Source organism: Phalacrocorax aristotelis, chromosome 3 (assembly GCF_949628215.1).
Source record: "Phalacrocorax aristotelis chromosome 3, bGulAri2.1, whole genome shotgun sequence".
Classification (NCBI taxonomy): Eukaryota; Metazoa; Chordata; class Aves; order Suliformes; family Phalacrocoracidae; genus Phalacrocorax; species Phalacrocorax aristotelis.
The window spans coordinates 69,911,220-69,937,661 of record NC_134278.1 but is presented as its reverse complement, the minus strand read 5'-3'; the positions used below and the strand labels follow the sequence as shown (position 1 = coordinate 69,937,661).

General features: G+C 42.6%; 1 protein-coding gene across 1 annotated transcript; it reads left to right on the top strand.

Annotated features, from left to right (window-relative positions):
- The first annotated feature begins 1,792 nt into the window (after positions 1 to 1,792).
- Positions 1,793 to 25,115, top strand: OPRM1 (opioid receptor mu 1). Its single transcript, XM_075087900.1, has 4 exons — positions 1,793 to 2,303; positions 15,457 to 15,809; positions 16,780 to 17,300; positions 23,556 to 25,115. The coding sequence occupies exons 1-4, from the start codon at positions 1,948 to 1,950 to the stop codon at positions 23,592 to 23,594; spliced, it is 1,269 nt and encodes a 422-aa protein (XP_074944001.1). The 5' UTR covers positions 1,793 to 1,947; the 3' UTR covers positions 23,595 to 25,115.
- Positions 25,116 to 26,442: the final 1,327 nt, after the last annotated feature.

Genomic DNA, 26,442 nt, shown 5'->3' with positions numbered 1-26,442 from the left:
ATCCCTTCCACAGCCAGGCAGAGGTGTACTCAATGGGCTAAATACCAATTGTCCAGGCTCACATTAAACTCTTCTGATGGCTTTGGTGGAACAAAGGGCAAGCACAGAGAAAGGCTCCTGCACACTATGCACATACCCAGAGATAAAAGTCTTTGAGAATGGCCCTGTTTTAAAGCCTTGTTGCTCCCATTCTGTGTATGACTAAACATGCCGTACTTCAGAAGGGGATAAAGAGGCAGTGACTTTGACCATGTGAAATCTCAGAGTTCTTGCTTTCATTTCCCCTTGTCCATAATTTTTTTCCAGCAACAATGTAACTCCGATTCTAAAGCTCTTTTTCTGAATATGATGCTAAATGGCTTTCTCCTGTCAACAAAGGATGCTGAAAATACTCTCTCTGGACATGAAGCAATACATGCTATCCACAAAAAGGGCCCATTAACAGCTTACTTGATCTTCTTCCTCCATTCCACTACATGCCTGATGAGACTTGACAGCATATAACTTGAAAAAAGGGATACAAGTTACCCAGATCTATTGTCCCTCTCTAACATCCAGTGACACCCCTCTCCCTTTCCCTTTTCTTCCTCCCCACTAACTAATGATCAGAGATACTCTGGAAGAGCATGTAGTCTACCTCTGCTACTGTTCCCTGATTTAATTGGCTCCAGATCCCATTGCTTGTGGCATGGAAGCACGTGAACTCCTCAGACTAAAATGCCTGGGGTTTTGCATCTTTCCGTCAGGGTGCAACTTGCTGCTGCTTCTCCATTTCTGCCATTACCACTCTTGAAGTAGCAGGAGGTGCTCTGCACATGGTGAGCAGATACACTAAGCCTGTGTCCATGATGAGGCAGAAGGAGCAACCACTGCCACTCTAACTTCTTCCTGCGCATTAGGAGGTATTTTTTCTACCTTACCAAGGATCCCCTCTGATTTCATAGATAAGACAGGAAAAAAGCTAGGTCCTAGTAATTAATGATCAGCCATCCAGCAGGCAGTCCTGGAGATGCACCTCTGTGCTCACTTGGAACAAACTGATCACGGAAGTGCGCTGATGCAAATAAGTGGTGTGCAAGTCAAGCACCAGGTAAAACGCATGTGCAATACAGAGAACAGTTTTGATGTCTTCCCAATCTGTGATATCGCATCCGTCCGATAACAGTCTCACCGCTGGCCAAGGGAGAGCATCCTAGGAGCTCTAGAACAGAAAGTCCTCTGAAAGTCCTGAGGATCCGTGAGATCCGAGCCATTTCCAAAGCACAATTCTGTTCACAGTCACCTCCCCCAGCTCACCACATTTTGTTACTGGGCTCCGCTCTCTCTTCCCCAAGCTCTAGAATCATAGAGGGCATCGCTTTGTTAAGATCCCTGCCTCATTACGTTAATCAGTCGCGCATTGACCTCCTCCTTGCCGCGCTCCTTAGCCCGGGAAGTCAGTCTCCCCCGGTACTTTCTCTAATGCTCGCCACCGACGCCTGCAGCGCTCGCGAAGGGAATATTTTGAGCTCTTTGCTTTCAAGCAGGGGAAGGGAAGCCTGCTGCCGCGCCCCCCGCCCCCTCGGCCCCCCAGCGGTGCGACGGCGCGGGCAGACCCCGCTCCGCGCCAGGTGCGCCGCGGCGGGGGCTCCGCTCGCCGCGGGGGGCGGCCGCGCGGGGGGCTGCCGGTGCCTCCGCCGGGGCGGGCGGGAGCCGGGCGGGGGAGCCCCGCCCCCCCACGGCCCTCTGCCGCTCCCGCCGCCGCAGGCCCCTCCTCCCCCCGCCCCGCCCCGCCCCGCCCGCCGCACACATGTGCCCGCACCCAGCGGCGGGGCGCGCCGTCGGGGCGGGCGCTGCCGCCTCCCGGGCACCGCGCACCGCGACAGCACAGCGCGCACCGCGACAGCACCGCGCCGGGCGTCCGTTGGGCGCGGAGAGCCGCCGGCCGCGCTGAGGCCGCTGCGCGCCATGGCCGTCGCCTACCTGCTGGGCAACGGCTCCGCGCCGCTCCTCGCCGGCGCCCTGGACGTCCCCTTCGCCGCCAACGCCTCCGCCGCCTGCCGCCCCTCCGCGCCGCCCTGCGCGGCCGCGCCGCCGGGCCCCTGGGGCAACGCCTCGGCTGTGGCGGCGGCGGCGGCGGCGGCGGGCTGGAACCGCTCCGAGCCCTGCGGCGGCGCCAACGGCAGCGCGGGCGGCGGCGGGCCCTGCGCGCCCGCGGGCGGCGGCCCCTCCGTGGTCACGGCCATCGCCATCATGGCCCTCTACTCCGTGGTCTGCGTCGTGGGGCTCTTCGGCAACTTCTTGGTCATGTATGTCATCGTCAGGTGAGTGCCGCCCTGCCCCGCCACGCCCCGCCCTGCCCGGCCCCGCAGCCCCCGGCCGCTGCCGTCGGGGCGGACGGCGGGGAACCGGGCTGCGGGCCGGCGTCCCGGCTGGGGATGCTGCGGCCCCGCTCCGGCAGGCAGCGCGCAACGGGCCGCCCTGCGGGGTGCGGAGGGGCTCCTGCCGCCGCGGGGAAGGGAGGGAGGCTTCTGAGAAAGCGCCGGAGCGGGTGATCGGGGACGGGAAACTTGCGGTGGAGCCGTGAGGACGGGCCGGGCCGGGCGGTCCGTCAGAAACCGCCGCGGGTCCGAGGATGCTCTACGGCCCCTCCGCGCCGCAGCGCCTCTGCGAGCTGCTCTGGCCAACGAGGCCCGAATCCCGCACCTGTGCGCTGAGGATGGAGGATTTAAACAGACTTTAGCCACTGCCTGCGAGCCTGTGCGGGTACCGGCTCGCACACGGACACCCGGCACACATCCACGCGTCTCTCCCCCCGCCTCTCCCAAAAGCACCGGCAAAATGTAAATGGCATCGCGGCTAAACGCTTCTCTCTGCCCGGGCTTATAAATCCTCTGCCTCAAGTCGTGATAGATGTGCTTATATTCATATACATGTCTCTCTCTGCACATACGTGCATATACACGTGTATAAATACGCCAGGATCGCGGCCGCCACCGGTGATCCCGGCTGTGCTGCAGCACTTTGCAACTTTCCCGCCCCCCCGCCCACCCGGGCTTTTACGGGTCACTCACAAGCGTGTCTTTCACGCAGGAGAAATCCCACACCCGTAAATCGGCGCAAAGTGGGTGAGAGCGAGAAGAAACGGGCTGCTTTGCCCGCCTGGGAGCGGGTCGGGCGGCTTCCGCGGGGGAACACTGCCACCTCCCGGGAGCGGGAGCGGGAGCGGGAGCGGGGCGGCGGGACGGGACGGGGCTCACTGAGCTGCCCTTCCTCCGTGGCTGCTCGTCGTTTCCAAATGAAGCATCCGCTGAGCACTGCAGAGCCCAGCGGGCGCTGCCGCGGGGGGTGTCTCTGGGGCGCGCTCTCTCCCTGCCAGGGCAACCCCAGCACTTCCAGTTTCCCCAGTTCTAGAGAAGGCATCCCTTTTCCCTTTGAACGCTACGTTTCCCAAGGAGTCGGGGGTAGCAGCCGCCAGGCATGGGTGCCGTGGCCGCAAGGAGCCAGCAGGCAGGAGCAGAGGCTGGCACCCAGCATCGCTTGCAGGCCAGCAGCACCGCGGTGGCTTCATGGTGGGTGCAGTGTTGACAGCACTAGGTGTAAAAAACCGGGGGTGATGATAGCGGTCCAGGTAGGGGGCTGGAGCAGGGCAGAGGGTGATTCCTTCGGCATGTGTTGGGGATGTCACTGCAAAGCCTGTGCAGCTCATAGACCTAATGGGAACATGAGTAATGCACATCAGTGGTTCAAAAGATAGTAGTTCAGAAACCTAGTGGTTTTAACTATAGAGACTGCATTTTAAATGCACAGAGCTGGGGAGATTCTCTTCTGCCCTGTGGCTGTGGTCAGTCCGAGACTTAAGCTATATGTGTAAAGACACAGCTGCAGAAAGGCTTCTGAGCAGAAGCATGGCTGCAGTCAGCTGAGCAGTGTTCAATGCATTCCTCTGGGAGAAAAAGCAGATGCACAATGTGACAGAGCCAGGATAGCTGTCAGCAGAGGAATATGCCACAGGTTGTCCCTGGAATTATATATTTATACTAGGCGTAACCCATACTAGGTTCATATTTCTTACATTAATTAATTGAATTACACTTGCACCACAAAGCCAAATTGAATGAGGCACTTGCACTTAGATTTCCATCTAAAGAAAGCATCTTTCCCTGAGGTTAAAGCTTAAAAACAGAAGCCAGAAGCAATAGGAGAAAGCAAAAATGGGTTTTCATTTTACAGAGGAAAACACAAATAAATGGCTCCTCCAAAACCATCCAGGAGTTCTACAGCAAAGGCAGGACCAAACCCAGGTGTCCTGTGCAAGAGCAGCTTTTCGTATGACAGAGTTCCTTCCCAGTTAATAGCATGCAGCTGTTTACCAATCTGGGATGAAAAAGGATTTACATGTTAATGGTGGAATAGGATCTGCGGTTTAAGCAACATAAAAATATGTTTCATTTCTGTGCTTCTCTATAGGTTTAGTATATCTGGAGAGCAATAGGGACAGTATTCCCAATCATATAATGTGGCTATTTGAAATGGTGAGTGTATGTGCTCATACTCATGTATCCTTGGCTCCAGCTACACATAGGAGGCAAACCTTTCACTGGTTTGGATTTGGCATCATATGAAGCTACCTTTCTTAATTTACCTTTCACACCATGCCTGCTCAGGAAGAACAAAACTTTGAAATTAGTATTAGTTTTGAGAAGAATTGAGACTACTGGAAATAAGATTTTAAAATTATACTGGTACCTAGTTTGCCTTGAAAATACTAGGAGGTGGGAGGTAGATGCTTAGACATTTGAAACTCTGTCCCTACTCACCTTTCAGAGTCCAGCCCCAGTGAAAGCAACAGTGACTTCATATTCAGCATGCTGCATGCTAATATCTCATGCTTGGCTTCTTTTGAAATATTTTTAATAATTATTATATTGTTCTTGTAAACATTATTGCTATTACAATTTTTCTGCATGAAGCAGACCTGTGGGTTTGGAGCCAGAGCCGTGCAGATGCTTGCCTCATGCAGAACTGTCACCGTCAGGCCACAATGCCGCCCTGTTATCCCAGCTGGGGCAAACAAGGGTCAGAAAGCAAACACGTCCAACAAGGAGTTAGAAATGTATGGTCATTATCAATGCAAAAATTAAGCTTTTCATGCAAAGCAGGTCCATGGATTTCCAATTTATATACATGTTACTTTATAATTAATGCACTCTCATCCACCCTCCTTATTCTCCTAAATGGTTGCTGTTCAACTGAATACTTTCATCCTTGAATTAATATTTACATGCTATATCTGTAGTGTGTGAGGCAGAACCCCATGTTACTAACACTGAGCTGTTTCCTTTGTCAAATACAAAAGAATGCCTTCTGAGTGACAGCAGTAATAGTGAGGTTTTACTGCCAGCCATGAATTTCCTGTAATCTGAAAAATTTGCAGATAAATTTTATTATCTGTTTTCCTCATGTGCTTTGTATAAGTGTAAATTACTAATATGAACACAGTGTTGTTATGGCTAGGTCAACAGCAAGTGCTACTTCTAGCTGCTGCAGAGTACTAGACCGTGTACAATTAGTACCGCGTGGCATTGAATTAATTTACACAGCAATCTATAGGCTTTTCCAGCTTTCTCATCAAGTCAGTGGGATATTAGTCACACATTAGAATGGGAAGAAGAATATACCCTGTAATTAAGGCAATATGCTAGAAAGCTGTAATAGATCATAGATGAAAATCTTTAGCATTGCTGGTCTGGAAGGGAGGAATAGCTCCTGGGGGCCCCAGTCCTCCACGATGCCAAGTGGCTTGAGAGGAGTGTAATTCCACCAACAGCCACTAAAGACACTCAAGTCAAGAGTGATTCCTTAGTTGCTTTGCTCTTAATTTTGACACATATAAACAAAGGGGCCTCAGGTTCTCCATGATCCTTCACAGGAGGAAGGAAATGTCTTGAAGGAAATGTCTTGTCCCTGTGATAGAAGTTTACCAGCCTCTGCCAGGGGGTAATTGTTTGACTAGCAAGCAGCTCCCCTCCCTCTCCCAAGATCAAGGGAAGCAGACAGATAAAACAGCATGTATACCTTTGTATTCACTCTTTTATTTTTTTTATTATATTGATACTGACATGGTCAAAATTTGTCCAAAAATACGTTAGCCTGCAACCTGAGGATAACCCCCATCTCCCTGAGGGAGCAGAGGCACTGCGGGATGAGTGAGAGCTCTGCAGCCCCACACTCATCTCCAGACCCTGTGCCACCTTGTGTCTGGCTCTCGCTCACAGGATAGCACACCTGCCCCAGGAGGGCAGACACCTCCCACCCCGGCTCTGCTAGCGGCTACCACCAGGGACTTCTGGGCAGAAAACATCCCCTTTTACTCAATCTCTCTTGGAAAAGCTGCTTTGATCCCACTGTATTTTTCCTGGAGTATCATGCTGGTAATGACTCCCATGAAAAATAACGTTAAACACTTCCTGATTATTTTTTTTTTAATTTCCTTATAAAAATAAGTCAAATTGTACTGACTTTTCATGGCTTCAGTAAAATTAGAAAATATTGTAAGAGCATATTGTTTACATTATGTAATTATTGTCAAGCTATATAATTTTTCTAGATCAAAAGGTGACGTATTTACAAAAATTTCGACCATAACCTGACGTAAGCCCAAGTGTCTTAGGATCATAGTCTACCTTACTATTGTTTTTTTCCAGCCGTAGCCAGCAGCTGGCATTTAGTCAAAGAGTGCAAGAAAAAGGGGCATCACTGTGTGAGAATCCTTCTAGCAGTCTCTTAGATTGCAAAGAGGCTTTCTGAGCTGAGTTTGAATCTGCATTCATCCAATAGCTTTTTATGGGCACTTCTAACATGCAGCATCCCCAAAAAAATCAGAATCAAAAATCAGGTTGGATATAAAAGGTTGCAAATATTACCACCTCTGAACAAAGCTACTTTGAAACAAATATTTTTTGAAGTAAAATTTCAGAATTCTAAAACATTTTTAAAGATTCCAAGATGATTATTTTTATGCTTAGGTGTTCTAAGATGGATGTTGTGGAGACCCTGACTGATAGACATTTTCAAAAATTATTTATTTTCACTATGTTTCCAAGTGAAAACAAGTTTTTAATCCTTGACAATTCTCTTCAAAATACAAATCCACTCCTTATAACTTATATTTTTTAAAAACCTGAAAGCAACTATTTTCTAAATTGCTGTAGTTAGGCTGATCTCAAATGAAGTTCTTTTTATAGTCATCTGTGTCTTCTTTGGTTTATACCGTGAAGTTTGGGCTTATGGTATCATATATATAGGGGGAATGGTATCATTATCTTTCAAAGCCCCTGCTCCCTTTTGGAAGATGGCTTTTAATGGTATTCAGTAGCAAGGAGTTCCACAGCTTAGCCCACCTGTGTTAAGAAGCATTCTCATTCATGCGTTTAATGTTAAGCACTTCACAATTTTATTTGTATTTCCCTTTGAATTTACATGATGAAAAAAGGTAGAGATGGAAGACCGTAGCTGATCAAATAACTGTGAAAGACATGAAATAGCATATTTTTTCCACCTTCTTACTGAGAAGTGTTCAATTATCAGCTATAAGATCTTGTAGCTCAGATCACGAATAAAACTTCAAAACAAAAACGTTTGTGTAAAATGGAGCAACTCCTCCTCATTGTGGTGTGTGGAACAATCCCAGCTGAGAGAAGTCTCTTTCTTAGGGAGAACAGGGAGCAGCAGTTTTTTATCTTTTCCTATTTTCCCCTCGCACAGTGCTAACCTCCAGCCCTGGGATGTGCTGCCTCTACAGAAAAATCATCCAAGAAGCCAGTTATCCTAAATCCTGCTCGTAAGGTGATGGTCTCAGTACCTCCCTCAGAACCCCAGTTTCAGGCGCAATCTCATCCTTGTCCCATGGAGACTACATCCATGATTCCCAGTACTTTTGATTGGGTCTTCTCAAAAGACATAATCGTGCTCCTTCTTTCTTTGATGCCTGCCTCCACCCTCTCCTGCTGTCCCCTTTCCCCCTGTCACAGGCAAGTCTTCCTCCACATTTATTCTCTCTCCAGTCCCTTTGTGTCACCTCTGTCACTCCTTGCCAGATCACACTCAACAGCTTCACTAGAAGATTGCGATCTCGTGTATGTGAGAGGCCATACCTTGTATACTTAGCAGGGCTTTGATCTGTACAGTCTGTGGCATTGCCTCGAGCCCCATGCTACCTCCCTGATACCCTCGGACCGGGGAGGATTACCACTGCTGTTCCCCATCACACCTTTAAGGATCTCACATCTACTAGCAGTAAAACTGTCTTCAAAGGCTTCCCTGCCAGCTGCCCTGCTGAGCAGGGGATGTTTCATGTACAGCTCTCACCTGAGGTGATCAGTCTACAACTCAGGGGGAGGGAACCAGTGCCTTGGAAACTGGAAAAAATAGCTGTTAACTTGTCCCTGCTAGAAAAATGTCACCACAGTTATCATAGATGTAGTCAGTGGTTTTACTCTCATCATGCTTCCCTGAAGGCAGAGGGGAGACAGTTAAGTTGAAGACACCGACAGTTTTCCTTTCCATATCTTCCTAGCAAAGCAAAAACTTCAGCAATAAGCACGTGCTGCTGGATAATGGCAACGTATTGGAGTTAGCCTTTTTAGTACCATTGATTTATTTCAGAGGTGTGTTACACAACTCTGCGAAAGCAGCAACCTTTACTGGAGACCCATACATGCCTCCACCAGGCAACCAGAGACTCAGCTAAAGGTGGTTTAACAAACAGGCCAGATTAAGTCCTGGAGTAATTGGCAAATAATTTTTTCCCCATTTAACTAAGCTGGAAGGGAAGGAAGTGTACCAGCAGATGACTGGGCATTGGAGCATACATATTACTGTCATTTGGTTTTCATCATTAAGTAGCTTTTTACAGTGCCTGGGAAAAGAAAAAGAAACAAGGGTAATAGGAGTTATAAGACATTGCAGTGTCTTAAATGTTTGTGTGGCAAGTTGATATGAATCTATAAAAACCTGTTCTTGGCTGGTTCCCCTCCCTTTTTGGAAAATAGAAAGAATGCATTGCATCAGCTTTATTTCGTACAGATTTCTGCCAGGATATTTTGCATATACATGTAATTTAAAAAGGCATGAAAATAATAGGAGCAAAATAATAAAATGGTTACCTGTTACGATGACTGTGGGGTTTGTGTGTTGTGTCCGAAGAAACCTTGCTCGTTAATCCTCTCAGGCATCAGGGAAAGGACCAGCCTTCATCCCAAAAATAGCTATTTTTCCCAAAGAAAGAGCTTGTTTTGTTTTCCCTGGGGAGGGACTAAGTCCACTGATTCAAACTAAAAAGCAGAAAGAGGGCCTCTTTATGATGCTTTTCGGTAGGAAAAAAAGCAGGAAGAGCCCTAAAGAAAGCAACATGTGAATTTTAGCCCAAAGCCCAATACCATATTGTAATTAATTGAAAACAGGATGAGTCAGATGCCCTCCCAACTCTCTTAGCGCCACATCATTCCCACAAAGATGGACACCAGGGTCTGAAGAAAGTTGCCTCTGCCTAAAAGGCTTTCGTTTAGTTCTTTCTCTCCCAAAGCTGAGGTCTGAGAGAAGTCGCTAATCGCTTCTGAGTACAGGAGAAGTGGCCCTGAGCTGGTGCTCCTCCATGAGAAGTGGTGTGCTCTGCTTGCTTCTCCTGCCTGGGTCCTGCAGGCAAATACTGGTGGATCTGCACGTGCCGTGATGCTGCCCCGATGCAAGGAAAGGACAAGCTGGGAAGTCAAAGACGCTAGCAAGATAATCCAAGGGAAGTAAACTTTGGTGAAATTCTGGCTTAATTTCATTTGTGTAATGAAAGAGAACAAAGTAAAAAAGGAACTGGGCAGTTGGAAAACAAAGTATTAGGGAGAAAAGAGGTAGCAGCTGAAGAAACTACAGTCCAGCAGTTATCTGCTGGATGTTCGGATCCAGATTCCGCACACACGCTCAGATTCCTTCAGGAAATGGACATCCCCTTGCCAGTGTGTGACAAAGGGAGGGGAAGGCTGCTCCAGCGTAATGTATGTGAAGGCCTTGCTGTGTTCCCGACCTAGTATGCTAAATAACTAGGCCGTGCTATTTTAGATATAGTACACTCCCTTACTATGTCATGCCTTGACACCTAAAGTGATGCTTGATATTCGTATGTTTTTTCATCTCTGTAACTAAACCACCGTCACGGTCACAGCAGTGACCAGGTAGCGCTGTGCTGGGAGTCAAGATGCAAGGCTTTAGCAGGAGGAGACAACCACTGCCTCTGTCTTTCTCAAAGGCAGTAAAATCTTGTTCTTTTCGCCAGTTCAGGTTTTACCCCCAAACTCAGGATTAGTGCTGGAAGTAAGTGAATGTGCTGCAAATTGCACAATTTTGTTGTAGCTAAGTGTGAACATCTTCTGATATAATGATGTACCTGCTGGAGGGTTTTTTCAATTTGTTGTTTGGTTGTTTTCCCTGAGGGCTTATTATTTTTAATTTAGATCCTTGTATATGATCTCTTCAGAAGAACATAAATCAAAAGGGTGAGTAGGTTGTTAACCACAGTATGGCAACTCGGTCTGGGTGGCCTGACCACCCAATAACATGTAAGGATTGTACACAAATTTATGGTGCTTGTACCCAGAGCTTGAACTTAATGGTTTAAGGCATAAGCATTCTGAAGTAGCCATGAACAGAAAAATCAAAGACTGAATCTTAAAGCTGATTAAAGCCTATGCTCCCAGACAGGCAGGTTAGGCTTATCCAGAATGTATATGACTTTAAAACTTTAATAGGTAGCAGTCTGCCACAGCACAGGTCACAACTGTGGTTGAGATACAATACAGGTCTTTCACTCTATAGAAACCCACTACCATGCAAAGAAAGGAAAAGTACAATAAGATAGGATGGCTATCAGTTAAGTCCATCATTTGAGAACTTTTAGCTCAGAGGTACTTTCCAGAATATGGCCTAGCTGACAGACTTCATTTCAGAGTCAAACATACTAACTGGATTGGCAGAGAGAAGAAATTTTTGAGGGTTTTTCTGGACCATCCTGAATATGACATGATCTTTGTCAACACTTCGAGGGCTCAGCAAAAATGGAAAGTGCCTGATATCTCAGGAAAGCACACAAAAAAATCCAAAAAATCCCTCTTTCCTACCAGTTTTGAGCTGCATACACAAGATGCACCAGAACAGCCATGGAAATAAATGTTCATTTAAATTTGTTCAACCGGGCATAATTCACATGTTTTAATCTTCCCACCCAAGGAGACCTCAACTAATCTAATGTATGCATGTAATGATTCTTCATTTGTTTAACAAGTCATTTATGCAAGAAGAACATGAATTTGAAACACTAACCTGATCTCCTCAAGCATCAACAAGAGATATGTCAGGTTGTCTGTATGCAAGACCTAATTGCTGGCTGTTGTTTCTTTCCCAAAGCCAAACCATTTTCATGAATGACTGCTTTCTGCAAAGAACCTCCTGTAATTAAGCTGTTTTTTTCATATATTTTGCATTGAACTTAAACACAGATCAGTTGAAGCAGTCTTTGTCTCCAAATCAGCATTCTGAGGACAAAAGCTTGCATGCCTTTGTGTCGCTGAAAGTGGTTATTACCAGTCTATCATTGGCCAGCCCATTTCCAAAGTGCAAAGACTGTTTCTGCTTTTCTCCTCACTGTTGTTAGTCAGATGGGAGCAGTTTTCAAATTAATTTGTAATGGTATGCATTACTATATTCATTGAGCTAAACATGGACCCTCTCTCTGGCTTCTTTGCACCAGCATAGTGGCACAAGGACGTTATAAAACTGATCTGGTACAGAAGGGCTGAAGGGTCTGGAGTGGGGTATATTTCAACAGTCCAGGTGAATGTAAATGGCTTGTCCAAGAAGCGGTAGGAACAAGGCTCAAGTGGCAGTATACTAACTGTGTCTATTAGGCTTAGATAAAGTGTGATGGGAACTAAAAATTTCATTATTTTTTAAGAAAAGATATGGTCTTCATGTTATTTGTTCTTTACTTTTGAGCCATGGAGGCTTATAAGAAAAGAACCTTCAAAAATTTTTGGAGGTGATAAGGTAAAGACTAAACCATTGGAGTGGGCGGGCCAGAAACAGAGCTGTGACACGTCTTGCAGAGAGAGGGGCACAAGCTTACTCACGTCTTTTGTCGCATGACTGTGAGGTGGAAGGGGGAGGTGCTCGTGGCTCCTGCTCAAGATGCTGTTACGCTTTGTGCAGTGGAGCTGGGGGGTCTCTCTAGGTTAGTTTGGTAAACCTTTTATTTGCTTTGCAAACTACAAGTGGCCCATGGACTGCCAGTTGAAGAGGTCATTTCAAGGCTTTCTATTTATTGAACGCTAGGAACCTAGTGACTATCCGAGTAGGATTCTCATGCTTTTCTCTATTGCATTTTCTTACTCCAAGCAAATCCCAGTTGAGTGGACCTCTACAGCTCAGATCTTCAAACTTCAAGTATATTTCAAAGCATTGCTGGATTGAAGATAAAGGCAAGGCTGAGTTTTCCCTACAGAATTAGACAGACATGAAGTATATTCTTAGTGTGGTAAATATCATCTATCATGTACTATTACCAACAAAAACATGCTCCAAAAACACAGATATTTTATGATACAAAACCCACACTGAAAAGATAGAAAGGGCATACTAGTGAGTGTCATTATTATAATGAGCATAATTAATTTTATTATGTATCAAGAGCAGTATTGAGCTAAATATTCACCAAAAAATTGAATCAGCATGTTGCTCTATTAGTCCTTCATTGCAGATTTGTAAAAATAAAAGTGATGTTGCCCAAGCCAACTTCTCTCTTCACTTGTGACCTTGCTCGTTGTCATGCAAAATTGAATATACTTAATGTTTTAGATGCTGAAATTTCAATGTAATCTAAATACCAGCATTCAGATTTTCATGGGTTTGCATTTAAGACTCACTCTTTACGCATCTGTTCATTTTTAGATTCTCTAGTTGACTTGAACGAAAGTGTGAAAACAGTATCTGTTAAAAGATGGCATTTATAAACACAATACTTTTGGTATTTTAAGTCATACCAATATCCTATGACTTTAATTACATATAAAATTCAGTCCCTCTGAAGTATAGAAGTCTCATCACATACACATGTATGTCTGGATGATGGAAATGTTTGAATGTTTGTGCTGCTTCTTCAAATAGGTAGACTGACACCTTAGCAAAAGATAGCATAACAGATAAGATCAACGCTTTGAAGAGCTCCATTTTGAGGGACTGTTACTTTTCACGCTGTTAAAATTACTTTTAATCAATTGCTTCAGTATTTATTTGTTCATACCAAAAAAAATTCCTGGGGACACTGATAATCTACTTATTTGGAAAAATACATTTTTAACAAAATGTACCTTTCAGAAATAAGCCCTTTATAAAATCTTGAAATATTCAGTACAGAGAAACACCCAAATCCCATAGAATTGACTGAAAAGAATATTGTGGATTTCAGTAGGCTTTTGTTGATTAGGCAATTGTGGAGGTAAATACTTTATCACCACAAAAGCTCTCCCTCCTTTCTTTATAAGAACAGCATGATTAGAAATATAAAGATTACAGAGTACATCAAACAAGAATCCATCATTAATAGGCTATAGAGCCCATTAAACAAAATAAGTCCAAGAACTTTTGAGTTTAAACTGACAATGAAAGCAAGATAGCAAACTTGAAAAATGTGTAGCACATAAGTGGGATAAGGCCCATGCCGGTCCCAGTGAAGAAACTTTATTCCATTTATTTAGAGCTTTTCACTGCCCATCTTCTGGCATGCTAACCTGAGAGTCACATATCAGTTGACATTTTTTTGCTGTATCAAGCATTTCCTTTAAATCATAAGAATGGCTTTAATTACTGATAAAAAAAAAACCCTGCATTATCATTATCATCTGATGATGTGCTCTCCAGACAGAACTTTGCCAGCATCACATGTGATGGCAGCAGCACTGAGCAGCATACCTAAGCATCCTCTCTTGTCCAGCCATAAAGACAGGGCAATCACCTCAGGGCTGAGCAGGGATCAGCAGCCTGGGTGAAGGCACAGGATCCTCATCGCCTTTCATTGTCTGTGCAGAACTGAGAGCCACTACCCCTCTGCTGCTGTTGCTGCCTGAGCAGATCAGACTAGAGCAAGCTAGATATGTCTGCTCACACGCAATCAAACCTCCAGGTTAGCTCTCTGGACACAACCTTGGCTAGTCCTGGATCTGTTGTCAGACCTATGGAGGACATGCATTTTTCATAAACATCGGGGGACACGGCAAAAAGACGACTTAGTACAATGTTTTCATTCTGGGTAACAGTAAAGTCATTATAAAAATGTTGCTATTTTCATTCTCTTCTGCAAGATTCTCCAGCAAACTGCCCAGAAAATATTTTCTCCTCCCTCTGAACTGTTTTTAGAGCTGCAGCTTATTGTGTCTCTCTCCCACACTTCAATCCTGTACATTTTTTCTAAATAACTCCCAACACAGAGACGCAAGGATGCTTGCAGCATCCACCTCTTCCTAAGTTAGTATTACAGTCTTGTTGGCTAAATGGAGTGCTCCTGTAAGAAAAGTTTTTACGGTACTTTCAGAATATACAGTTTATTTAAAACTTGGAAGTATCATACTCAGATCATGCTTTCTCAAGAAAGCAGTCAAAAGCGAGCTTAGGTCTACCTGAAAATCTTTTTTTAAAAAAAACCTAAATTGAGATTAGGGTTGTTAGTGGCTCCTCATGCAGAGTGCTAGAAAATAAGAGAACAAAGCCGGTACAAACTTTTTCAGATGTTCATCATAAAAGCTATCTAGGTACATTCATCAAAAAGTTTGCATTGCTCTAGACCTTACCAAAAAGGTTCCAAATGTATGTTCCCTACACAGCTTTGTCATGGGTTTTTTTGCAGCTGGCTCATGTTCTGAAGAGGTCAAAGCCGGAGAGAAAAAAAAAAGCATTAAATACAGAATTTTACACTTTGTCTTCCCCAGCAGGTTGCCTGAAAGATCTTTTCAAATGGGCTATTACTCTTGAAAAATCACTCTATAAATGGTAAAATGTTGGATCAAACGCTGTACTTATTAGTTTGCAGAAGCAGAAGGAAGTTTTACCAAAAGAACAAGCCATCTGAGCACCCGAAAGCCAAGCAGCCACGGTGCCCAGAAACCTTGGCAGCAATCAGGACAGCAGGGTACCATGGCCAGGAACATTTGTGTTAAATTAGCTTTTCTTTCTTACACCCTTTAGCTAATGCCTCACTGAACTGCAGACATTATTGTAGATAAACCATAGCAAGTTAATTTGGTAAAAAGCAGAAAAGATGATCTTTGACAGTATCTAGCACATTATTCCACAGAAGTTTCTTACAGATGGTGCGCAGGACTCAATTTTGTTTAACGTCAGTTGTGGTCATTCACATGCTTTGCTGATTTTTTTTTCTAGGTACACGAAAATGAAGACTGCCACCAATATCTATATTTTCAATCTTGCATTGGCAGATGCCCTAGCAACAAGTACTCTGCCATTCCAGAGTGTGAATTACTTGATGGGAACATGGCCATTTGGTACCATCCTTTGTAAGATTGTTATATCCATAGACTACTACAATATGTTCACCAGTATCTTTACACTCTGCACCATGAGTGTGGATCGCTACGTAGCTGTTTGCCACCCAGTTAAGGCCCTTGATTTCCGTACCCCCAGAAATGCCAAAATTGTCAATGTCTGCAACTGGATTCTTTCTTCTGCCATTGGCCTGCCAGTTATGTTCATGGCAACTACTAAATACAGGCATGGTAAGTCTGGCTTTCATTCCTAAATTGAGTATTTCAATGTTTAAACTCCTTTCTGCACTGTTTCACTTTATTGTAGAAGCATTGAATTAACTTCTGACCTCCAACCTGTATAAAGCAGGTGTCAGTGCAAAGGGACCCCTTCAACAATTTTGCCTCTGGCTGTAGTTGAGTGGACACAGCACTGCACATGATCTGTCTTTTACAACAGGCAGCTCCAGCTCCTTCTGTGGGTCCGTGCGAGTCTTGTTGGCCCACACAGTTACTGTAGCGTTTGGAAAAGCATCTGTGTCTTCCTGCCTTCTGCTGTGGGGCGGTTATGCACTGCCCTACAACACAGAAGCCTGTGCTTTACCCAGGATATGCCCACTGAGGTTGGCAATCATAAATATGTTGCACCTAGTCTGGCAGGATGTGATACAGGGCAGAGATCGTGTTCTGGATCACTGGTCCTCAAAGACGTTCATGAAGTGAGAGCATCTCAACATAAATCCAAACCCTCCACTGTGTAGTTACCAAGTGTCATGTCATTCTCTTCCCCATTGCCCTGTCATGCCCAAAGTCTCAGCAGATAAGGCTGTTAAACCATCTTCTTTTCACCAGGTTTTATATTGAAAGTGAAAATTAGTCAAAGTTTAAGCGTTTATGACAATTCAACTCTTTTTCTTGTCCAATATACATGCAATTCCATGTTGCAATTCATGGAATTCCAATATTGCAATACAAGCAATAAAATGGAAAAGAGAACACATTACTTCAGTTTTGTTTTTCTAACTCACACTTCAAAGCTGTTTTGCAGCATTGTGTCCTGTCAATGTTTGTGCCAATGACAGATCACAGATTGCTTCATTTTACCTGTTGACTTAGTAAATCTTCATATATTTGCCTATGATATTTAATAAAAAAGGTTTAAAGAAAAGCAAATGCAAAACTGACTCGCTTGTTCTTCTCCACTGTTTTCCTTTCTCTGCAGGCTCTATTGACTGCACACTTACATTTTCCCACCCTGCCTGGTACTGGGAGAACCTCCTGAAAATCTGTGTGTTCATCTTTGCCTTCATTATGCCAGTCCTGATAATTACCGTATGCTATGGGCTGATGATTTTACGTCTGAAGAGTGTTCGCATGTTATCTGGCTCCAAAGAAAAGGACAGGAACCTGCGGAGAATCACGAGGATGGTTCTTGTAGTGGTGGCGGTGTTTATTGTCTGCTGGACTCCCATCCACATTTATGTCATCGTTAAAGCCCTGGTCAACATCCCAGAAACTACTTTCCAGACTGTCTCCTGGCACTTCTGTATTGCTCTAGGGTATACAAATAGCTGCCTTAACCCAGTCCTTTATGCATTTCTAGATGAGAATTTCAAAAGGTGTTTCAGAGAGTTCTGCATCCCCACTTCCTCAACCATTGAGCAGCAAAACTCCACCCGAGTCCGACAAAACACTCGTGACCATGCTTCCACTGCCAACACTGTGGACAGGACTAACCATCAGGTATGACTAGCAGTGGAGATGTCATCTCGGGATCCAGGCCTCCCGCTTGGAGATGACATGTATTCTGAAGTTACAGTTTATACTGATTTGTAGCTATTTGAAGGTCTAAACACCTTCAAGGTTATATCTGAAACTGGTGTATGCATACACAGAGACCCCAGCCCTGCATGGTGCTAGTTGTTCTCTCCTCTAGTTGATGCTCAGAAGCTGAGAGCTTTCAAAGGTACTTTGCATGACCAGGTCCAGCGTGCATGCAAACACAAAGCACACAAAACAGTGTATCATTTGCAGGATGTTTACCACAGGTGACTGCTATAGAACTCGTTGGAGATTAATCACAGATTTCGCTATTCATACTTCTTGTCTGCTGATGGAGACAGGAGCGGGACAGAATATAGATCTCTCTTCTTCTCCCATTGGAACAGTGGATAAAAAAAGAGAAGAAAAGTGCTTGTACATTTTTGATTGATGTACAAAGAAGGCCTACCTGGCCTTGTTTGTCCTGGCAGACATGCAAGAAGTAGACAAAGGCTTGTCTACGTGCAGTTCTTGTATCAGATAATTACCTGTGTTGGCTAAGGTGGGTTTTGAGAGATTATATATATGAAAATATACACATAAATGTTAGAGTATTGTGCCATTTTGCCATTTAAGGTATACTAAAAATATACCTTTTTCATGCAGAAAACACCTTTGAGAAGTAGGGATTTTATGGCACAGCAGATACCAAGAGAAATAGTTTGGGGGTTTTTTGGTTTTTTTTTGTTGGTTTGTTTTTTTTTTTTTAATTCAGGCTATTTTTACTTAGCTTTTGCAAAGAAGCTCTTTGTTATGTGTTCAACATCCGTATTCCTGTTATTAGTCCTGAGAATTTCCAATCCCCGTCCCTCAGTGAACGTCAAGCAAAACATGAAAGCAAATCATATTACATTCATGAAAGTAACTCAAGCGCATCACAAGCACTAGAAAAAGTTTGAGCCATCTCTGTAATTTTTTAAAAGAAGAACAAAAGACCTTGTTCATTCCTTGCCATATCACTTTTCAGCAATATACTTCGGTTGCTCCTGCACCAGTTTCTCACTGCTGCCACTTCAGCCAAAAGCTAGCTGCCTCCTCGAGGTGCTCAAGTCAATGGCTTCTCGTGAAAGCAGTTGCATAGCTGCCACTCAGCTGCTGCCAGAAATCCCAGATCAGAACATTACCATCTCCAAACAGACAAAATAGTAATTGCACCAGAAAAGAGGAGGGAGCAGGCTAACGGGAGAAGCTTTATTAAGCATCTGCAGTTTGTGTTGCCACTCACCAGCGTCTGATTCACACATGCCAAACTGTGGCCTGTGAAATCAGTTAGCACCTGCTCAGTCTTACACAAACTTTGGTGGCGGAGCAGAACTGCCAAACTTGGCATAGGCACATACATATATGTATGTATGTATATACACGTCATATTTACTAGGAGTAGCGAAATTTTATTAGACAGATTCAGCTGTTAATAATGCATTTGTAAGCCTCAGTGGAGTCAATTTTGTGCATGTGTCTGCAAAAGGATTGTAGCAATAGCTAGTACAATTCCAAGTTTTTACTGTGCAGTGTGTATGCACACATTTTCTATATCTTTATATTATTTTTAGGAAAGCTGTAGCTTTCTGAACTCCTACCCTTAACAAAGGTTAATGTGGTACTGCTCAGAGGCTGAGTGAAATAAAGTCTGTTTCCCTGGGCATTGAGCAAACACAGAATACAAGATGATCCTTCCCAACCTACCCCAACAAGGGAGAGAGCCAGCTGAGGCAGGGATGGACCAGGCAAATGAAGCGAGCTTTATAGTGGCAGTAAGGAGGAAGCTAGTCTCATAGTTGGGTTCTTTGTTGGTTAGGAATTTTTCTTCCATTCAGGGGATAGTGATGAAATTAGTTAAGAAGAGGTAAAGCACATGTGGAAAGAAGTGAAGGGAAAGATGCTGAAGGGAAAGGGAGGTGAGAGAAAGAGTGCAAAGGAGAAAGGGGACCATCAGGGATGAGGTCTGAGTGAGGAAGTAAGGAAGGAAACTGAAGCAAAGAGCCGCTATGCATGGAACAGAAGAGGTGTACGCAGAGCTGTAAGAACTTGTTTGACTACCCAGCTTTGACTACTTTGGTAGCTCTCCCTAGCAAATAGCTATCAGTTTTCCCCAGGGCTGGGGAGAAGACGACAAACTTGGAAGCTCACGTCTTCACAGATGGGTGGATAGAACCATCTTCGGATGGTCTGGTACTTGAAAGAATTTGAAGTGGCCGTAAATGGGCTCAATTTAACTTCCTGCACCACCATCCCTGCAGTCCTTGCTTTGGCAGCTGCTCCTGCCACCACTGGTTTATTTCTGCCAGATGTGTTCGCTGGATGCTGACCTGAGCCTTCTCGCTGCTGCACTCCCTGGAGTACATCACACCAGCTACGGGCGCAGTCTTTCTCACTCTCCACAATGTCTATAGAATACATTCACACCAAGCCATGTTCAAATCTGAATATTAAACTTAATTTATTTTTTTTCTCCAGCAAACATTTCTGTAAGAGACAGCATTTTTGTTGTCTGCTACAAACAGAATGAGATACAAGGTTGTAGGACTAATCTAAACAAAAAAGGTTCTTTGGGATTAATTAATTACAAGTGTAACATTTAATTTTTTAAAAAATTATCATTACTTTTTTAAATAGAGAAAGCCCTAGGGTGAATGCAGCTTTTGCTCTCAGAAAAGAAAAAAGAAAGAAAAAAAGAAAGGAAAAAAGAAAGAAAAAAGAAAACCCAAACAAACCACTGCTCAGACAGTGAGCTTTTGTAAATTCTATTGACAGGGCAGTCTTTTTACAGGTAGGTGCTTTCTGAACAGGAAAGTCTAGCTAGTGTATCTGTATTGATCTAAGCATACTGACAGGTTCTTTCTTGTACAGACAAGGCCTTGGAGAGCATTTGGTATGCATTCTAATTTCAAGACTCTATAATACTCAGCACACTTCACATCGTTTTCGAAGAAACAGATGTTCTACAGGTTGCTTTTTTGCCAAGTGAGCATTCTTTACTCCTGCTAAAGTTAATGTGAGCTGCAAGCACTCAATCACTCAGCAGCTCACACTCTTAAAAATAAGCATTCACTGGTGGAAGGAACAACCGTGTTTTCTCAGTGCAAAAGCAGTAACAGGAAACATCATAAATATTCATATTATTCTGAGTTAAGATACTGGCCTTTGGCCTACTCTATGGCTGTTTGGCATTACTAACAAGATCTAGATGAAGCATTTGATTATTGTTTTATCAGCATTTACAAAAAGTGGAAGAGCCAAACAAGTCCAAAACTCCTCCAGAAATGCAGCTTCTTTCAAATGCACAGAGTGGCGTCGGATTCATAACACTGATGGTGTGAGCCTTTATAGAAATGGCACATGCTCAGTGAAGCAACACGTTTCTAAGGGAGAAAAGGCAGTGGCTAATCAGGCATGCAACAACTGGAAGAGTTGTAATACTGAAATGTTTCGTGGCTGTGGGGGATGTAGCCTGTGTTACACTCAACCAACCTCTGCAGTAAAAAGCATAGGTTACATTTTTTCCAAAATGAGCTTAAAGGCTTGGCTCCCAGTACTTTCCAGGGAGACATATGCAATCTTTTAAGTGCCTTTGCATGCAAAGTTAAAGTGAGAGTAGGAGTGATGGAATCCTGGAAAAATTGCTTGCAAAACAAAACTGCTTACTTTGAACTTTAATCTGTATGACCCAATATTGGTAGGAAATGGTAATAAAGGATCAAATACTAGCTTTTGCAAATGGCTGAGGTTTTTTGACATCATTGACATTAACCTGATTCATAACAAACATCTTGACAAGTATTTTGAAATAGCTTTTACTTCAGGTGCACAGAGGGTCTCTGCTTTAATTTATCTCTGAGGTTAAAAAAGTTTGAATTTTTTTTTAAATTTAGAATTCATTGATAATTCTTTTTTTCTGAAAACTGTTATCCAAATACCTTTTATTTTTGTTAATATCTATCTGTTAATAACAAAAAAAAATCCTAAATCCTTAGGAAAATGGAGTATTAATAATTATAGAAATCTGAGAAATTTAATTTGTTTCAGTGGGTTGTTTCTTTGTGATCCATTTAAGTTTTTATAGCACTCTCACCTGAGTGTATCCAAGCAACTAAGCAAATTATGTATAGGCACATTGTTAGTACTGTTTAGTCATCCTATGTAACTATTTTTTCTATTTTTAGCTTCTGATGCTTTCTCCTTAACCACTGAAGTGTCTAAGTGCCATAATGGAAGCTGCAAATCCTCCTCATATGCTGAAAATTAGACCTTAGATATGTTCAGTAACCAGAAGCTCTGGTGTTCATGCTCAGCACTGAAAGCTTTGCCCTTATTGCTTGGATGGGCAGCCACATGTAGAAATAAAAAGGATATTAGATTAAAGAAAAAACTACTTTTAAGTTGAAACAAGGAAAATTGAAAGCTAGATTAACTTTGATTAAACAAATGAAGAAAGTACTTCCTTGCATTTTAATTTTCCTGGTGCTATATGACAGATTGCAAACAAATATGAGGAATGCTGGTGAGTCCTGTGCAGAAACATGACAAAAGCTGGGCAGATTCTGTAATTCCAAACCTCGTCAGATTCACATCTGCCTGTATTAATAGAGAATGGCCTTTCTGTGTATTCTTAGAAAATTGACATATCTCCTTTGTAAATAATACTGTATTTCAATAGTAATTATAAAGTATTGATTTCTTACGAAGCCCATTCCTAGCAAGATAATGACATCTATGAAAATCTTGTCTAAATTCAATCAATCCCTAAAACTGGGCTTTCTTTTGTAGCTGATTTGCACTGACATGGCCCTTTGTGAATCTTCTAGGTAACAGAGAAAACAGAATGTGTTTGTCAGACTATTTCATGAGAGGAATCAAGAGTCAACTATTCTATGAGGACCAGAACTGCTTAGGTGTCTTCTAAGGTTGCCTGTATTTGCGGCATTCCTTAAACTGTGAATTAGAATAAACAGGGAACAAAGCATTTACATTTTTTCCTTAATAAATTAGAAGAAGTTCATTGGTTAAAAAAATACAAAAGAAATGCTTCTGTTTTATCTAATTCGTAAAGATAAGTAAATATTGACTTCAAAATTCATTTCTGGATCTAGACTTCTCCAAAAGAGAGGGACATTCACATGTAGGATCAGGTCAGTTTCTGGCCAAAAGGAGCTGAGGAGATGTATTCCCAATACAGAATAAAGAAGATCCCTAAATATAGCATGTCAAATTGAACAAACATTTCAGTTATGTTGTGGCCTTGGAGAAATTTATCTCTAGTTCTGAAGTCCTAACAGCCTCCACTCTGCTGAACATGCTTGGAAAGCAATGCAGTTACAAAACACACTTTCCTTCTCCCTGCCTCAAAATCCTTACCCCTGTCCCATTACTTTTACAGGAGCACATCCCCTCTCTTGTCTCAGTCAGGCTTCATCTGTCACTCTACTTTCCATACCATAAACCCTTTATTTGCGGTGTCTCCCACGCTGTTTTCAACAGGTTCTACTGCTGCAGAACAACATTTGCTGGGCAGTAAAAAGGGTTGCAGACTTTCAGGACATGCTGTGCAGTAGGCAGATCTTCTTGATGAAAACATCTGTAGTGCCATTGTGCCTGTATGCAAATAGGACTTAACACGGATACTGTGGACACACAGGGCTGAGAAGTTGTTGGGTTTGTTTGCTGATATAAGTCAATCTGACACAGAATTTAAACTAGACTTTAACTCCAAATCCAAAACTTAGCCAATGTACTGACATGAGCACAGAATGTTTCATCTAAAATATTAACTCCCCTGCAATTGCCACAAAAAGAGTACAGGGAGGGAGTGAAATCCTTCTATAATCATGAAATTCATAGAGAGATCTCCTCTAGAAAGAGAACAACTGGCATGGTATGAAATATATTCTACTTCTAATTCAAATTCCAGATCTCCTAATGTTTTTTTTGTCTTTGAAAGTCAGACATGAAACTTTTTCTGTGATCGTTTCCTTTGCCCTTGTTGCTTTATGGCAAAGGCATAGTCTTGTCTTATTCTCTGGGCTACCTGGTTAGCTTCATACAGCAGGACAGTAGCTGCAAATGAGCAGTAAATTCCTCTTAAAAAAAATAAACGACACATACAAACACACACATAAACTTGTGGGTGGGAAGAAATCAAGTAATTGTTCATTGTATTTGCAATTTCTTTCCTTTCAGTTGGAACTTCAAGAAGCTGAAACTACTCCTCTGCCGTGACAGGGTCTCCTGCCGCATAGCTCTCAAAGCAATTGCACACCAGCGCCACGGTGTGTCTGGGCAGTATGCTATGGGAATGTGTAGGATATGCTTTCCCTCAAAAAAATACCACAGAGGAAAGTGCCCGCTTTTCCAGTCGGTCAAAAATTGCTTCTGCAGCACTTCTACATTGCGCATAACAGAAGCATGAAACTTAACAGCAAGCAGAGCCGAGAGATACGGGAGCTTGCCAGGCTCCAATGTTCAAAACAGTCACGTTTACCAGGAATACATACATTAGTCTAAAACAAAGCTACTGTACCTGTAGCGATCTGACGTGCTCTTGACAAGTTACAGTAGTGTTAAACAGGTTGGAATCAAAAATTCAAAGGCTAGACAACTCCAGTTTGAAAAATGAAGGTGAGCTTTTAATGATGGGAAATAATGGGAAATGAAGTTGTAATAACTGTTGGGTACTTGATTTACTCTTAAAATTTATTTGTAGAGGTGTTTTCTGTGCAGGTTTTTTGTGTGCTGATGTCTCACAAGATCATCTAGAGCAACACATTTGCAGTTCAAGAGGTTTTCTCTTACAAGGATTGCATGTTCCACAGTTTCAAAGGGAAAATATTTCTTTCAGTGCTCACTTAAGGAAAAACAAATCTCCAAGCTTCACCTTCTGCTTCTGTTTCGCACATAAAAAACAGACTTTAAAATCAACACAATGAGCTATCACTTCTTCTAAAAGAGATGATTAAATGAAAGTATTCCATGTTGTTACTGATTGTCAAATGATCCCCAAAACAGCATAGACTCTATTAACATAAATGCCTATGTGAACAGAAATCTAGCTATAAGCCTGTCGGAGCTAGCACAGGCTGATTATGACTTCTCTTTCAAGTAATTTCTCAAATTTCCGCTGCCCTGTCAGCAACATTTTGAATTTGTAAGTCATTGACAGTCCCTATGTGAAGTGCTTGGAGCAGTTAATGCATTAGACCTTTTCTAACAAAAAAAAAAAAAAAAAAGATAATAATAATTTACATTTTTCTAGACATCTGGTTTTTCTTAACCAAACCCATAATATGTTTGCTTTTCTAACGTAACACAGTCTGCATCTCCATTTTGTATTACCTGCTAAAACACGTTGACATTTATGAAAGAAACATTGTACTGAAGTAAATGCCACCTTAGCTGTTTTCTAGTATGAAAAATAGAAATATCCATGTAGCTAATTTGTGGTGCAAGGGTATTTTCTAGCCATTGTTTGGTACTTGCTTTGTAAATAAATCATCGGTAGTTAACCAGGGGAAAATGTACATTGATGAATTTAGGTGTATTCAGAAATGCAACTCTATGGAACAGGGTTGGTTTGGGGTTTTTGGTGGTTTGTGTTGGTTTTTTTAAATTTCTACAGCCAAAATGTATTCCTTATTTTCATTGTTAAAATCTATGTAACAATACGCTTTTAATGTGAAATTGTTTTGCCATGGACTGTGTAATAAAGATTGAAGGCCAAATCCTTGCAAGTTGAAAATTAAAGTAATATTTGAGTTTCATCACTGTGTTGCAGCTAAATATGTAGCCCGATATATCAGCAGAATATGAAGCTAGATACAGCAGAAGTGCCTTAATTTTTTTTCCATTTCTGTTGAAAATTCCACTGTGCTGTCATAGGGATTTAATATTTAATTTTGTATTAATTTAGCAGTATATCCTCATAGTCATCATTAAAGTTCAAACCAGAGTCGTCACCATTCAAAGAGGTTTTGCATCTAATTTTTAAACAGCATAAGGTAGGAACTCAGAAGAATATGACATATTGTTTTGCACTACACCGCAATATTTGTTAGATATCAAGAACAACATAGAATACACCAGAAATGCAAATGGATTATCGTTGTAGGTTACTACTATCTGACAGGTTCTGAGTAGTCTGCCATGCCTGTATACACCAACCTCACAAAATTGAAATACGTTGAATGACTATTTGAAAAGTGTTAACTGATGGATCAGAAACATGTTTAAATAAACTTAAAATCATAGTTTCATGACTAGTCAAAAGTTCATCAGTTTTCCAGAATTTACATAATGAATTGAAACCATTAGTTCTTCTGTACTTAGAATGGAATGAAGCTCACTGGCAAATTACTATGACTTGCCAACAGACAGCTTAATATTTTTAAAGGTATTTTCAGTTTCTACAGTCCAATAATTAATTGAGCAACCTGACTGCAAGTATTTTTAGCAGTCGTAAAGTTGTTGTAGCCTTGATGGTCTAAGGATATGAGGAATCAAATTTTATTAGCAGAGCATTAGCAAAAATAAGTTAAGTGTCTTGTTTTTTTTCCAGAAAGCTTGAATGTTTGTTCGTAATGCTTTGCAGTAAGTAGCAAATTACTACACAACTTCTGTATCTGCACTGTAAACCTTTAATAAAAATGTTTGTGTTTCTTTTATATGTGCAACGTACTGTATTCAAATACACGTTGATTAGCACATAATGCCACATATTAATAGCTTAGCTTTAATAAAATGCCATACAATCAAACGATACCAACACAACTTCCTTGAAGGTTCTCAGATGAATTACCTGACTGCTTTAAAGAATATGTTGCATTTTTTATTTTAAAAAGGGGAAATCCCAATAGTTCATTATTTAAAAAAAAAAATTAAAAGCATATGGGCAGAAATTGGGTTTGATCCAAACCGCACACGTCCCCCCTGTGCTGAGAACTCACTGTAGGGGGCTCAGCGCCAGGAGCCAGCCAGCACGGGAGCCTGTCTCCAGCAGCAGAAAGACCGGGTGAGCAGAAACTTTTCCTTTCCAGGTTCTGGCAGATGGAGGTTTCCCAGACTCTTTCCTATG

Excerpts from the sequence above, each read along its gene's own strand:
- OPRM1 (XM_075087900.1), top strand. The coding sequence starts at position 1,948 with ATGGCCGTCGCCTACCTGCTGGGCAACGGCTCCGCGCCGCTCCTCGCC. Across the intron at positions 2,304-15,456 it reads GTCATGTATGTCATCGTCAG|GTACACGAAAATGAAGACTG; the intron begins GTGAGTGCCGCC and ends TTTTTTTTCTAG. Across the intron at positions 15,810-16,779 it reads AACTACTAAATACAGGCATG|GCTCTATTGACTGCACACTT; the intron begins GTAAGTCTGGCT and ends CTTTCTCTGCAG.